We start from the raw sequence: 15,454 nt of genomic DNA on the forward strand, positions 1-15,454 counted from the left end.
GCGCTTCCTGGTGGCTGCAGCAGGGAGGAGGGGAGGCCGGCGGCGCCTCCTGGCGGCTGCAGCAGGAAGGAGGGGAGGGCGGCGGCGCCTCCTGGCGGCTGCAGCAGGGAGGAGGGGAGGCCGGCGGCGCCTCCCGGCGGGCGCAGCAGGGAGGTCGGGGAGGCCGGCGTCGCCTCCCGGTGGGCGCAGCAGGGAGGCAGACTGGGACGGGGCCGGCGTCAGTGAGGAAGGAGAGGCCGGCGGCCGGCGCTAGGGTGGGAGAGGGGCGGCGGCCGGCGGTAGGGTGGGAGAGGGGCGGCGGCCGGCGGTAGGGAGGGAGAGGGGCGGCGCCCCCGATCCAGATCTGCTCGGGTGCGGGAGAAGGGGTCGAGGGTCTCTGAGGGAAAAAGCCTCGCGTTTCCAGAGAAGCGACGGTCGAGCTGCGTTTCAAAACGCAGTGCTACGGAGGATTTTTTGGCGTTGGCGTTGGAAATAAGCCAGTTGATAATCAGGACGTTTGACGGGATTATTTCGTTTATTTCGCTTAAAATCTGAGTTGAGCGGTTCCAAAACAGGGCCTGAGATGGGCGACATGCAAATTGTCGTGTCTTTTACCATGGTATCCTTTTCACCTGCGTTTCAAGCGATGTCTGGGTCTGGCGACGGCGATCTCTTCCGGGATTCAGAAGGGGGATAAAATATAGGTTGCAGTTGATGGCTGTGCGACAAACTCATCCGTCCAGAATGCTGGATGTTGAACGGGGAAGACATCCGTTCTTGAATTTGGTCAGGGTAAACAATGAGGTCACAGGTCAGGCGGATAATGTGGGTGACTCCTCCCAGCATCAAAGATCCGGCACTTGAATTTAGTGTGCACTATTTTTTTTTTTAAAAAGAAGGATTTGGTGTGTACATAAAGTTTAAGGGGGTGTTTAGTTAAAAAAACAGTACTCATTACATCGAATCTTTGAATACATGCATGAAGCATTAAATATAGTTGAAAAAAATAACTAATTACACAGTCTAACTGATTAAGACGGGCTGAATCTTTTAAGCCTAATTAATTCATAATTGGACATTATTTTTCAAGTACCAATAAAATGTGCTACAATACCAAAACCCAAACTATTGTTCGATTTAAGTAAATATCTTCTACTCCGTCCTTTCTTTTGGTAAAGCATTTTAGGAATTGAAAAGTGTTCAAAGTACAAATATAAATGCTGTATAAATCTATTGATATAATATTTAGACACTGAACGCGAAAATAATTTGACTAGTCATTAATTGAATCACACGAGGTTTAACCTTTGGGATCATAATTATAGCACCCTACATAAAGAAAAAAATAAAAGAATACTTATCTATTTCATTGGATGTTGTATTCAGTCTATGGTACATGCAGAAAAAAAAAAGATCTTTCATGTCAATTGATTGAAATGCCACTTGATTACACCCAGCACATTCGATAGCAGCTGTTTTGTTTTCTATCTCAATTCTCTATTCGTGTGTTTCACCGGTGCCCTAGCTATCTCTCCCATGTCCACATAGACTTGTGGACTGTTCGGCTGATCTGATGAATAGTATTCGACTGGTAGAATGAATAGTATTATGTAAGAGAAAATAAGTCGAAACAAACCGAGACAAGCCGAGAACCGATCAGCCGAACAAGCTAAGAGTCGCATAGTGGAATGCGAAAATAAAATATGCTCTCTCTCTCAAGTCTGAACCCTACGTCAAGGCGACATGTAATGACAAATCGACAATCAACTACTACTTCCGGTCATAATACTTGACGATTTGACTAACATTTTCTTTTAAAAATACTTATCAGTATCTCAAATATATTTTGTTGGACTAATATAAACTATATATATGTAAATTTGTACTGAAAATGGCTTCCAATATCTCATGCACTTATCAGATAATTCCACAGAAGAAAGTGTAGCTAGGCAGTGTCTTATATGAATTTAGTGCCTTCCAAACTACTCCCTCCGTTCCAAATTATAAGTTATCTCAAGAATCTTGGAGAGTCAAAAATTTACAAGTTTGACCAAATTTATACAACAAGATAATAACATTTATGATATCAATTAAGTATCATTAGATTCTTTGTTAGTTATATTTTCATAGTATACCTATTTGATGTCATAACTTTTTGTGTTTCTCTCTATAATTTTGGTCAAATTTTGAGATGATTTGACTCTCTAAGATTCTTAGAATGACTTACAATTTAGAACGAAGGGAGTAGTAGATTATATTATACTAAGCAGGTAATTGAGTGGAGTCAATTTTGGAGGAGGATCCACGACAGCATCTGTTCCAAGTTCATGCTTGGTTAGGTTAGGAAGCAAGTGGGATTGTACAGAAAAGAGTTGGGAGAAGCCATTAAACAAAGTCCAAATGATTGACTCAGAAGAGCCCAATTAGACGCCACCCAAATCACAGCAATTTACTGTACTACAACAGCTCATCCCGTACTCCCCGACTGCGGCTGCCTGCTTTTTATCTCTAACTTCTCGAACCACAACGAACACCTCCTTTTACCACCTCCTCCAGACCAGTCCTCGTTCTGCGATTCGCCATCGCCCAAATCGAGAGGGGGACAAGGAATTAAAACCTCGCCGCCGCCAGTCCCCTCCCTCTCCACCTCGTCGCCGGCGATGGCCGACGGCGAGGCCGGCGCGTACAGGGAGTTCAAGGCGCTGGCGGAGGCGGCGGACCGCAAGTTCGCGCGCGCGCGGGACCTGCCGCTCTACGGCGGCGGTGACCACCACAGCCGCAAGGCCTTCAAGGCGTACACGCGCCTGTGGCGCCTGCAGCAGGAGCGCCGCCGGGAGCTCGTCGCCGGCGGGCTCCGCCGATGGGAGATCGGCGAGGTCGCCTCGCGGATCGGGCAGCTCTACTACGCGCGGTACCTCCGCACGGCCGAGCCGCGGTCGCTCGTCGGGGCCTACGTCTTCTACGAGGCCATCTACAGCCGCGGGTACTTCGGCGCCGCGGCGGGCGCGGAAGGCGGCGGCGGCGGCGGCGGCCGGCACCAGGCGCTCCTGATCCGGTACAAGGAGCTGCGGTTCATCGCGCGGTTCCTCGTCGTCGCCATGCTGATGCGGCGGGCCGAGGCGGTCGACCACCTCGCCGGGCGCCTCCGCGCGCTCGTTGAGGAGTCCAAGGCGGCGTACCCTGTAAGGAGCTTGCTTCTCTTGTCTTTTGAATTGGGGAACCTGACTAAAATTTACGAGTTGTGGTGTTTTTGTTGTATATCTGGGGACCTAAAGCCTGAGGCGATGATTTACGTTTAAGTTAGCAGCGGAGAGTTAAGTTTTTTTTTTAAAAAAAATTAAGTGGTATGCATAGTGCTCTTTTGTTCTGAAAGGTACATCCACGATGGGGATTCTGAGTTGGATTGCTGTTGAATCAGAGGTTTTCTGTTTTACATAATTGCCTCGTAAATTGTGTTTTTGTATACCAAGTTTTCCAAGTTTTATCTTGTGTAATGGCACTTGAAAGTTGAAATCTTATAATGCTGGCTGCCCCTGTACAATCTAGTTGCAGAAGAACATGCTTGCTCCTGTTACTTCCGGTGGAAATTTGACATTTGAATAAAGTGTAAAGAACCGAGGATGAGCCCCCACCCCACTCACAAGTTGGTGGGACTGTGAGTGGTTGCTTTACAATTGTGATTTAGAATTTTTCAACTGTGTGAATGGAGACAAAAATTGAGTTTTCAGTTGGTTTGAGATCCCAAGGCAAATACAAGAAAGAAAAAAATTATGGCAATTGGACAAACACCATGACCTGTTAGGAAAATACCACATGGTTCTCTCAGTGCTTATTGAAAACTGAAACATGCATGATGGTTATGGCTGAGTGATGAATACATTTTATATTGTAATGAAAAAAAACATGTGATTTGGAGAACCGCATGGTTGAGTGATGAAAACATATGCAAGTTTCATTCTTTGTTTTCCCTATTGAGTCTTCCATTTCAGTAAAATATGGCATATTGACATGTTTTTAGGCAGTTGAGCCTATCATCAACTTTGTTCCTGACGGATACTTTGTGACCTTGTACTTGTTAGAAAACCAACTTCAAGGAATGGAAACAAGTGCTTCAAGAGCTTGGGAGATTCTTGAAGGCTGATGGGGCATACAAGGGATCTAGATCACTGAGATATGACAACCTGTTTGATTCTTATCCATCAAATCTTGCATCTATCGCACGATTCCATTCAAAAAGAGTGTTGAAACTGAAGGAAGCTGTATTAACAAGCTATCGCCGAAATGAGGTAGCATATTTCTTCTATCCCATCATCAATAATTTAGCATTAATCTAATTTTTGATTTTGTTTCACGAAAAGATGCTGAACAGTTGAAGACATCCCTCACAACCTTTTTTTCTGGAACGCAGGTCAAGTTCACAGAACTAACTTTGGACACATTCAGAATGCTACAGTGTTTGGAATGGGAACCCACTGGATCTTATCAGATCGCTGCCAAAGAACTTACTGAAAATGGCACTGTAAGTGATCAGAGCGGGCCCTCTGGTCTCATTGATATTCACCTGTCTGCTGAAATCTCTGATGGAAGTCTTCCTTCGAATCCTCAAAAAGCAATTATATATCATCCTACAGTTTCTCATCTTTTAGCGGTATGATTCTTACCCATTGTTTCCTTCTCGTTTATCAATCTTTGCATGATATTAGGAGGCAAGTGAACTTCTGGTAGAATTGCACGTCTTCTTGTACATTACTCTTTATTCAGAAAATCTAATCTAATTTACTTGCCTACAATCCTGAAGTATGCATTAGTTTGTGGTTGAACCATCGAAAAGAGTGCCAATTATATCTCAAAATCATGATTGTAACAAAACAAGGACAATAACTACCATGAGCATAATTTTAGTCAGAAACAGGTGGTTTTCCTGCATTCCTTGAGCTACACACCCAGTCTACAACTTGGATGCTCCCAACCAAAATGTGGTACCTCCTTGAGAACTGGTTTCATTGAGTTTCATGGTCAGCCAGGATTCATTAGTTCCCTTCCTAAGACAAAGGCTGGGGATGCCATCTCACCATGGTCAATTTTTTTTTAATATAATTATAATTGAGAAATGATGCCCCCCACCCCCCCAAAAACACACACACACAAAAAATCCTATAGAAGTTTCATACTGTTGACTCATAATTTTAAAGTACAGGTTCTTGCAACAATCTGTGAGGATCTTTCTCAAGATAGCATTCTACTCATCTATATATCAGCATCAGGTTATTTTTCGCTCTCTGGCGCTTTAGTTTATTTTGTTTTGATCACTTGCTATCCTTCTGACACTTGTGATTATCTTCTCACTTTTCAGGAAGTACCGAGCAGAATATGGCCAGCCAAAAGTATGCCTCTAGCTCCTCATCACATGCAACGGCTGCTTCTGCTTTCCCTATTGATAAGCCAAAATCACATATGAGTTCTGATAATCATCTATGGCTTGGTCCCCGTGGAAGTGGAGGTAAAGCTCGATGGGAATTTTATGGTTCAACAGTGTCCACTTATTATAGTTAGATTGGTGGATCGCTAGATCCATGGACCCTTTTCTTTATATGCACTTGCTCTTATATGTTGTTATTACTATCTTTTTGCCAGGTCCGAACAGTCTTTATCCTGAAGATCTGATACCATTTACAAGATATCCCCTGTTCCTTGTAATTGATAGCGAAAATAGCCATGCATTCAAGGCAGGTTTGTCAGAACTTAATCTTGGCTTGTAGAAGAAAACCATTACCATGGGCATTCTGTTACTTCTTAAAGTTAAACATATTATCGGAGTTTTAACATGATTTTTTTTCCCATTTGAATGTTGCATCATCTGAATTCATTCTCAAGTGAACTTCTGTCCTAGTAGAATAAAATATGAGCACGCACAATGGTTGGGTCAGAATTATTGTTATCTGGTTCTACTGTTTTAATAACATTTTGATCTCTAAACCACTAAAATATTTTTAGAGGGTTGTCAGCCTGTTAACTGGTGATGGCAAGGAATGAGGATGGCTAAGGATTGATGCCCAGCCTTGTGTGAATATGCTGGATACATAGCTGGAGTTTGGACATTGATAATTGTTAGGGAACTTTTTTTTCGATTTGGAACGCGTAGATGAAAGCCTACCCCAACTTGCTTGGGATTAAAAGGCTTTGTTGTTGTTGTGGAATGCGTAGATGAAACCTGTCTATGCCTGCTTTTATAAAGGAAAAATGCCCAAACTTGTTAGCATGTGAACTCATCTATGATCCCTTAAATTAACCAATTTTTCATAAGGTGGAGTTTAATTTGATGAGGTCTGAACTTTTTATTCAATATTTGTTGGTAGTTCTCTCCAATTTGTCTAACAATACTGGGTAACAAATGTATTTGAGCAAATTATCATTTTGTCATGTAATTTTCCAGGCCATACATAATGCAGAGAAGGGAGAACCAGCTGCATTATTACTTTCTCCTAGGATATCATCAGCCATGCCTTGTGTAGAATCCATGGGTCATGGAAGCCAGTTTACATACTTCCTTACTGCTCCAATGCAAGCTTTCTGCCAACTAGCTGGAATAACTTCTGACATAGATACTGTATGTTATCTGTTTGAGGAGTTGTCTATTCTTATTTCCTAAACAAATGATCTCTATAGTAATATTTATTCTGCTTGGTTTTCAGGATACATATGCTAATGCAGAGAACGTACTGTTCTCTGCTTTCGAAGAATATGAAGGAATCCTCTGCACTTCTGTTGGGTTAAATAATGTCTGGGGACAAATTTTACCTGATCCATTTCTCAGACGACTGATTCTCAGGTACCTTATCCCATATATTTTCTGCACTCAAAGCAATATGAGCATCTATCTGGCAGTAGGCTATAACATTAATTTAGCAACGTAACTTGAGAAAAGGTGTCTTGGCTTCAATGTTTTATGAATATACGTGAAGAACAAACTTTTGCATTGTTTGCATTTCATTTGGTGAGGGAAACTTTATATTTAACCCTAAGTCCATCTCATTTCTACCAGTTGTCATTTCAAGGAGTTAGTAGGGCCTACTCCTTCCAAAGTATTTTTTTTTTTCAAATCGAGGCTTTACCCCATTTCCATTTCGCAACGGAAATACAAGGTTTGCTACAGCCCAACAGGGCTTAGAATAGTACGGAAAAAGAAAAGAAAGACGGGGGGAGGCCTCGACGCACCCTAGCCTAACCTGCTTCAAGCTAGACTACCAGGGGCTGAGCATTGCTCCCGCCTCCCGGGACTCCCAAGAGCGAGCTCAGGAGGAACAAGTCACACTTACATACAGTGTTCAGAAAAAGAGCCACATACGACTCGGCTGAAATACAGCAAAAGAGCAGTCCTTCCAAAGTATGGCAAAAGGTTTAAAATTGCTTGTCCACCATAGTACTTCCAGTAAATTGCCCCACGATACCATTTCTTTTACCTACTTGCCTCTAAGAGGTTGAAAATTGCAGCTCAGTGCTCAGTGCTGAGTTCTGAGATGTACAGGGTTGTGTAGGGATTTTGTGAACCATTGTAGCATGCATGTCAGGGTACGGGATGGGGTTGTGACTATACCTTTGATATATGCATATGAGCTGGATATACGCGGATATCTGGTTCCATGATTTATCTTTTATATGGTCCATCCAACAACCTAACAGGAAATAAGTCGTTTTTCTTAAAAAACTTTGTGATGCTAGTAAACATGTTTATGCTCTAGGATCTGCGGCAGAGAAAAATGTTTTACAGACGCTATTTGGGTTGACCTTGATTGTTATGATTTTCAACATGCTCTTGTTCCCTTCCTAAAGGACCAGGTGCCTATGGGTGATACATGATAGAGTAAATTACACAATGATAGAGTAGATTACACAATGATGCATAACATCTTGCCAAACTTCATGTTTCTGGGAGTTTTTTGGATACAATTATTTTGAATACTAAAAAATATTTTTCATGCAGCATGACCCACTTGGGATTATGTCTGATCATTCTCTACAATTTTTTTTTCCATTGCAGGTTTATCTTCTGTCGAGCAGTGCTCTTCTATTTCCACCCCAAGGAGCATGAACAACATGTACCAACATGCTTACCTAACCTCCCAGAGTCAGTCTCTCCAACCGCGGAAGCTATCAAAACTCCTATCCTCCTGCTCGCAGAAAACCTTGTCGTCAGCAACCGGTTTCATTTCCGAGATTCCAGACACAACAAGAAATGATCAACAGCAATGACCATAGATCAAGCCTTCTGTAGATACCTCCTTGGTAAATATAGTCCAGCAATTTGTTGATTGTTTCCCATTTATACCGCCAATGGAGAATGACTCGGCATCAACAAGCTGCTGCAGTGGACTGGGTGAATTGAGTGGTGATACAAAGAGTTTTGCCTGGTGCTTCATCTCCATTGTGCGTCTGTATAAGTTTGTTTAACTGTTCTCTGATTTGCTTAGGCATTTTAGGCGTGTAGGGGCTTGGCTTCAGTTTCTCTTGGGTTGTGTTAAGGAGAGGACAGTTTGTAAGCTGGAAGAGGCGTTTTTTTGGGTACTCTGGAAGGCAGATTGTTTTGTAGGGTTGGTTAGCTCAGCATATTGGCGGCAGTTTACGACTCCCATCTTCTCCCATTGCGTTTTGTTTGCCTTGTGCTCCCAACTTTTTGTATCAGTTTTTGCTCTGCTTCAATATTTTTCAACCCGAACGCTCTTTCTTTCTAGTGACACCACCTTGACGTCACTAAAGTTTGACCAGAAATGAGCTGTCTAGTCAGTGCGAATAAGGGCTTATTTGGAAGTGCTAAAATTGAGTGCTAATTTTTTTTTTCAAAACGTTTGCACTCAAACATGCTAAAGTTTTTAAGTCGAGACTACCCCATTAGTATTTGGATCCAAACTAGATTTAAATATGTGAAATGAAACTATATGTAACACCCCGGGCCATGCATCCGGATCTTCCGAGTGAGAGCCGGATCATCCGGACCTCCTCGGCCTTATCTACTCCTTGGGCTCTTCTCTCTCTCTCACTCCCATTTCCTTTCTCCTCCAGACCAAGCCGAGCCGAGCTCGCTCACGCCGGCGCCGCGGCCATCTCCGGCCGCTGTTCGTCGATTCCTTCCGCAAGGACCCCCACAACCTCGTCCCGCACATCCTCCACACCTCCCCGTGCCTCGCTCGAGCTCTTCCCCGCCGGAATCGGCCCTCCATCGCCGGCCGCCATGGGAGCATCGCTCGAGCTCCGCCCCTTCGCGTCGATCCGCTCCTTCGGCCCTCATCCGCTCAAATCGACCGCACAAAGGGATTCGTGGTGAGCGCCTCCATCTTTCCCAACCCCCGGCCAAGCTTCTCCCTGGCCGAATTGACGGGAATCTACCCTCCTCCGGCCGGCCACCATTGGAGCCGCTCGAAGCTGCCATCGATCCGCTTCTTCCGTCTCTTTTCCTCGCCCCCGACCGCACAAATCGATTCCCCGGTGAGCCCTCAACCTTCCCCGCCCTTTTCCCCGTAGTTCCCTCGCCGGAGCGCCACCACACGCCGCGCGTGCCGCCGCCCCACCCAGGTCCGGATTATCCGGCCTAGTACCGGATCATCCGGCACCTTCCAGTGGCAAAAGTACTGTTTGGCCGGATCATCCGGCCAATGGGCGGATCATCCGACCATGGGAACTTCCGGCAATCCGAAGCCAAAACTTTCTGGTGATGGTCGGATCATCCGGCCTTGGATCAGATTATCCGATTAGCACAGACCTTTAGTTTTTGTAAAATACGGAGAAAATTGTAGAAAACTAAGAAAAATACAAAACCAGTTTTGTTAGCTTCGTATTTTCATGCTCTATAGGATAGAACTATAAAAATATATTATTTGACAACTTTTACTATGTAGTTTTAATTATATTAGATAAAATGCCCTTATAGCTTGTTAAATGCATAATTGGGGTTAGGAAAGTGATAAAAATATAAAACCAGTTGGGTTAACTTTGTTAGACTCGTGTAAGGTTTAATTATCCACCGCTTATGTAATTGTTTAGGTTTAGGTAATGGTGACCTTATACTTGTATTGTTGCACTTCTTGTTGCATCGTCCATGCATTTATACATATGCATCGTTGCACCCCATTTAGGCACGCTAGATGTACAATGCGCGAACGTGAAGCACGCGGTGATGGAACCGAACTACAAGACGGTGTTTGGTGGATATCTCAAGAAGATGGACGGACCCACTGAGGCAACCGAAGACCCGGCCCAAGGCCGGAAGGGCCCAAGGCCTTAATAGTATTAACACTAACTTAGTGTTACCCCCAGACAAGCCCCGGTGTATGTTCTATTATTTTAAATTATGACTCACTATATATATGTTTATTTATTACTTGTGCATTACGTTTTAGGAATTATTTGGAACCCTAGTTGTATGATCCCTATGTTTTCTTGAGTTTATACTAGTATGTATAGGTCGATAGCGATGCCATGCTTAATAGGTCTCGGTAGAAGCCGGGTGATTTCTTGTCATTCGCGAGATATAGGATATTATAGAAGTCGAGTAATCGCCGGTTACTTGCGAGACATATAATTATCTTTATACTTTAGTATTTGAGATATGGAATGCAATGTGGAAATAATGGAAACTTGAGACCGGACGGGGAATGATGGTGATATATAGGTATGGCAGCAGGACAGGGTTCCTGCGTGTCTTAGCCCCGTCTGTGTCGATTAAGTACCGGTCGTTGTCGGCAGTGCTGATCGGGGATTGAAATGTACTAACCGCATGCCGGAAGTAGAAGGTAGTCGAAATTGGTAAGCCTAGTACTGCCTTGCATTGAAAGTACAGGAACCCGCACCCAACTCCTAGAGTAGTCAAGTGGCCGCGGAGAAATGGGTTGCGTGTATTATTTTTGGTGGTCTATCGTAGGGCTCGGCTGACTATATGTCGTTGGGCTGGTTCCTGTAGTTCGAGGCGGGGAGGGAAATGGTTGGTGCGTGTGGTCTGACAGGGCTTATGCGTGCCGTGTTGGTTAGGTCCACCTTGCAAGGTTAAATCGGATCGATTCGCCGTGTCTCGTGGATATGAGGGCCTTGATCTCTTTGTCGCCTCGTAGTAATGAGATGAAATATGAAAGATATATGATGATGATTACTTTAAATTGTTATTTAATGCTCCACCATGATTGCTTTAGATATGCAAACATTAGTTGATAGCCTATCTATATGAAATTCTTGAGCTAAATTATTGAAAATAAGGATTCACTGTTAGTCGCTTTTCCGCAAAATAAACCACCAGCTAAAAAGCTTTGCATGTCTAGATATGTGGGCTAAGTATGTCCAATAGTCGGGTAAGACTTGCTGAGTATTAGTATACTCAGGGTTTGTTGTTTACCCTGTTTCAGGTATAGAAGCTAACCAGGATAAACATCGGTGGGCTCGATACGACGTTCTCGTGCCGTCTTAGTTTTGCTTTATTTTATTTCCTCTGATTTCCATTGAAATTTTTTCCACAGGTTAGACTCTATCTTCCGCTACTATCATTTCTTATGTTAATTCTAAAGTGAAAGCTGTTTTGTAAGCATTTTAAAATTTATTACTATTTTGTAAAATTGTTTCATGCTGTTACCGTCTGCACTCGCCGTCGTGCGAGACTTCTGGTGTGTTTCGATCGGCCTGTGGGTTGGAAACAGGCTGTCAGGTTAAACTTAATTAAGCTAATGCGCCTGATGCGTTTAAATAATAGCGATTACGCTTAATTAAGCGCTTTAACTTGGCGGTTCTGTCACACTTTATACTATATACTAGTGAGTACCACCAGCGATGATCGTTGAATTCAGAATCCCGGCTTTATACTAATATTTCGCTTAAAATGTGCTGTGCTCCTGCTTTTAACCATATTTTCAATTCTGGAATTGTAACAAGTCGCAGAACTCGACAGATACACTCACATGGGAAACAGACCGTGTCCCGATTTTCTTATTGGGTGCGCGTGCGCTGCCACCAGGTAGCAGCGAACAGGAATACCTCATATAATAGATGAACGTAAGCTTATATGCTTAAATGGTGCTTTATCTCTATCCACATCTTCCTTCGTTCTCCTTCCCCTCCGTGTAAGACTTCGTGAGATGCTCTGTTCCTTCCGCAACTCCTTCACATGGCCACGACGCTCATGCTCCTCGCCATGACCATCGCCATGAGTCGCGCTGCCCGACTAGCTCCCCGGCCCCCGCCACCGTCCACCGCGAGCTGCCCCTCTCGAGCTCCCACCATTGCTGCTTGCCCATGCCCCACCATGAACTCCGTCATCATTGTCGCAGTAGATGTGTCGCTAGCACCTATACGAGCTGTCAACAACTGCAGCCGCCAAAGTTGACCATCCAGACCTAGAAAGGCCATATGGAGAGAGAGAAGATGGAAGAATAGAGGTGAAGAAGATGATGACAAGTGGGCCCAATAGAGAGTAAAATGGTAGTTTATTTAAACATGTCAGCTGCAAATGATTAGTTTTTATTGGATTTCAAATGTTGTACACCAAAATCATGCTTTCCTCGTGTGGTGAAGATAAAGTTGACTTTGATGACGTGTTCTACATAAAATCTGATTTTTGCAGCGTTGCAAGGATAAATTTTTGATAAATTTTTAGTAGTAAAAAGTTTCTTATATTCTATTATAATGGGCTGTGTATAGAATTTGAAAGTAGAGTGTGTGTATAGATTTTGAAACCCTACGGTAAATTTTTTGTGAACTCAGATGGTAAGCTTTTGCACATGTGATTCATAATAAGCTTTTGCAAATTCGAATATGAAATTTTCAATATATTTGATGTTATGAATTCTACAAAGCTTTTCATAGATTAGTTAAAAGTTTTTCACATTCTTATATAAAGACACAAGTATGGAATTTAAAACTCAAGGACAAAATCATTTTAATCACGCGGTTGGAATTTTTCAAACAATATATATAAATTTTAATAGAGATGGTCTATAATTTTTTTCAAAATACTATGAAGTTGAATATGTACATTTAAAGTTATGAGGTATATAAAGTTTTGTATGTCACACTCAAAAGTTTTTCGTATCATATTATAAAGTTTTATGTAAAGAATATAAAAAAACAATTTTTAATCATGCATTTTGAAATTTTTGAACCATGAACATAAACTTATTGTACATATATAGCTTATAAGTTCTTGCGAATATGGACATTAAAATCTGGGATTCTATAAAGTTTTGCCTGTACGAGGACGAAATTTTCTATAAAGGAGTCAAAAGTTTTGTGATATTGTATTATAAAGCTATTTATAATCAAATACAAGGTTGATCTGATTTTTGCAGTGTCACAGGGATAAATTTCCCATGAAGTTTAGAATATAGTAGTAAAAAGTTTCTTGTATTCTATTCTAATGGGTTGTGTATAGAATTTGAAAATGGATTGTGTATATAGATTTTGAAAACCTGCAGTTAATTTTTTTATGAACTACAAATGGTAAGCTTTTGCACATGTGATTCATAATAAGCTTTTGCAAATTCGAATATGAAGTTTCTCAATAAATTTGATGTTATGAATTCTACAAAGTTTTTCATATATTAGTCAAGAGTTTTTCACATTCTTATATAAAGAGACGTGTATAGAATTCAAAACTCAATGACAAAAATTACTTTAATCACGCGGAATTTTTCAAATATATATATATATATATATATATATATATATATATAGTGACGGTCTATAATTTTTTTAAAATACTATGAAGTTGAATATGTACATTTAAAGTTTGGGAGTCTGTAAAGTTTTGTATGTCGCACTCAAAAGTTTTTCATATTCTATTATAAAGTGTTATGTAAAGAGTATAAAATCAATTTTTAATTATGCATTTTGAAATTTTTGAACCGTGAACATAAATTTTTTGTACATATAGCTCATAAGTTCTTGTGAATATGAACATGAAGTTTTTGAATATGGACATTCAAATGGGGGATTCTGGAAAGTTTTGCCTGTATGAGGAAGAAGTTTTCTATAATGGAGTCAAAAGTTTTTGATATTGTATTATAAAGTTATATATAATCAAATACAAGGTTGCGTAAGGTAAAATTTCTGATCTACAAATACAAAGTTTTGGGTTACATGAGTTCAAAGTTAGTAAAAATTCAAGGATAGTATCTTCAATATATTTGTTTTAGCCATGCATGTGAGCTTTTATTGAATATATTTTTATTTCTAGGAATTATAAATTTTGGAGTTGGTAGTATAGAGTTTATAAAATTATACTTGAAAGTTCATCAACTCGGGAGTGCAAAGTTTTTGAATTATAAAGCTTTTTTTTTTGTCTAGAAGTATACTTTTTTCAAACACACGAGTATGAAGTTAAGAATGAATGCTCCAAAGTATTTTTTAGAATTAATAGTTGAGACACATTTACTCTAATTATGTCTAGAAAAAAGAAAAATATTTTGAAGCAAGGCTCTTGCTTTCATATGTATGTGGAAATTGTCCCCGCCCAATTTTCTACCCATTCACCCACTATTCCCGAATGTGAAGTTTTGCATGTATGAAATCAAAGTTAGGTATATAAGAATAGTTTTGTGTACACGATTTGAAAGTTTATAAATTTTGTGTATGGACCTTTGAATTGGTGAATTGAAATCTAGGATGTAGAAAGTTCTTGTTAACTATGAGAAAAGCTTGTCACATTCAATGTTGAAGTTTTGTATTTGTAGCTTGAAATTTCAGAATATAGAGAGATCTACCTGTATTTATGAATTATAATAAAAAATTCTTAAAAGCATAATTCAAAAGTAGAGGATATATATAAAACTTTTTTTCATTCATCATTGTGTACGCGCATGGCTGATGATCTTTTCCAAAGTGTTTTTTGTATTACAGATCATGCTCTGAGCTACAATTCAATTATATTGATGAGCATGATATTTTCTCTATGCTACTTTTGCCTTCATATAAGCCAACTTCCCCGCCCGTGTACTCTACCCTCCTCACCCGTTATCCCAAAACGAGAAAAAAATGCGCGCTAAAATCATTTTTGTGCTAAGATCAAAGCACCGTTGCTACCTAAGGATGCGCAAAAACAATCCAGAGAAGCTTGACATGGGAATGCGGAAACGAGAACACTACTAGCTAATCTGTATGCATGTGCGTTGCTAACTGTTTGCAACTTTCGTTCGCTAGTAGCATGTTGCGGAACGCCCACCCAATAACGGCCCCCCGTGTCCCGATTCCAAGCGACCAAAAGCTTCGCCCATGGTTGTTTTCTGCATACAGTAGTTTCGTGACGGTGTGTGCATGCATCGACATGGCGGTTGGTAACAGCGTACACGGGCAAGCGGTGGCGCGGTGCACGCACGCGCGCCAGGCAAGCAGGCGAGCCGGCAGCCAGGTGGCCTCCTGTTAATGCCGGCCCGGGCGTAGCCCACGGTTTCTACCGCCGGTAACCGTACGCTCCCCGCCTTGAATTCGTCCGGCTTCGGCACCTGCG

General features: G+C 41.6%; 1 protein-coding gene across 2 annotated transcripts; it reads left to right on the top strand.

Moving 5' to 3' along the window:
• The first annotated feature begins 2,463 nt into the window (after positions 1-2,463).
• On the top strand, positions 2,464-8,626 carry LOC120660970 (protein SCAI homolog). 2 transcript variants are annotated; one of them, XR_005669776.1, is made up of 9 exons: positions 2,464-3,161; positions 4,059-4,265; positions 4,388-4,627; positions 5,177-5,243; positions 5,333-5,479; positions 5,614-5,709; positions 6,413-6,586; positions 6,672-6,808; positions 8,018-8,626. XR_005669776.1 is itself a non-coding variant. In XM_039939639.1 (9 exons), the coding sequence occupies exons 1-9, from the start codon at positions 2,640-2,642 to the stop codon at positions 8,214-8,216; spliced, it is 1,785 nt and encodes a 594-aa protein (XP_039795573.1). In that variant the 5' UTR covers positions 2,476-2,639; the 3' UTR covers positions 8,217-8,618. The 2 variants fall into 2 exon arrangements, 1 of the variants encoding a protein (XP_039795573.1); XM_039939639.1 differs by having other exon boundaries at positions 2,476-3,161; positions 5,614-5,705; positions 8,018-8,618.
• The last annotated feature ends 6,828 nt before the right edge of the window (positions 8,627-15,454 follow it).

Source organism: Panicum virgatum, chromosome 2N (assembly GCF_016808335.1).
Source record: "Panicum virgatum strain AP13 chromosome 2N, P.virgatum_v5, whole genome shotgun sequence".
In the NCBI taxonomy this organism is placed as follows: Eukaryota; Viridiplantae; Streptophyta; class Magnoliopsida; order Poales; family Poaceae; genus Panicum; species Panicum virgatum.

Coding starts and splice junctions, on each gene's coding strand:
- LOC120660970 (XM_039939639.1), top strand. CDS start 2,640: ATGGCCGACGGCGAGGCCGGCGCGTACAGGGAGTTCAAGGCGCTGGCG. Junction 4,266..4,387: donor CAAGCTATCGCCGAAATGAG/GTAGCATATTTC, acceptor TCTGGAACGCAG/GTCAAGTTCACAGAACTAAC. Junction 5,244..5,332: donor CATCTATATATCAGCATCAG/GTTATTTTTCGC, acceptor CTCACTTTTCAG/GAAGTACCGAGCAGAATATG.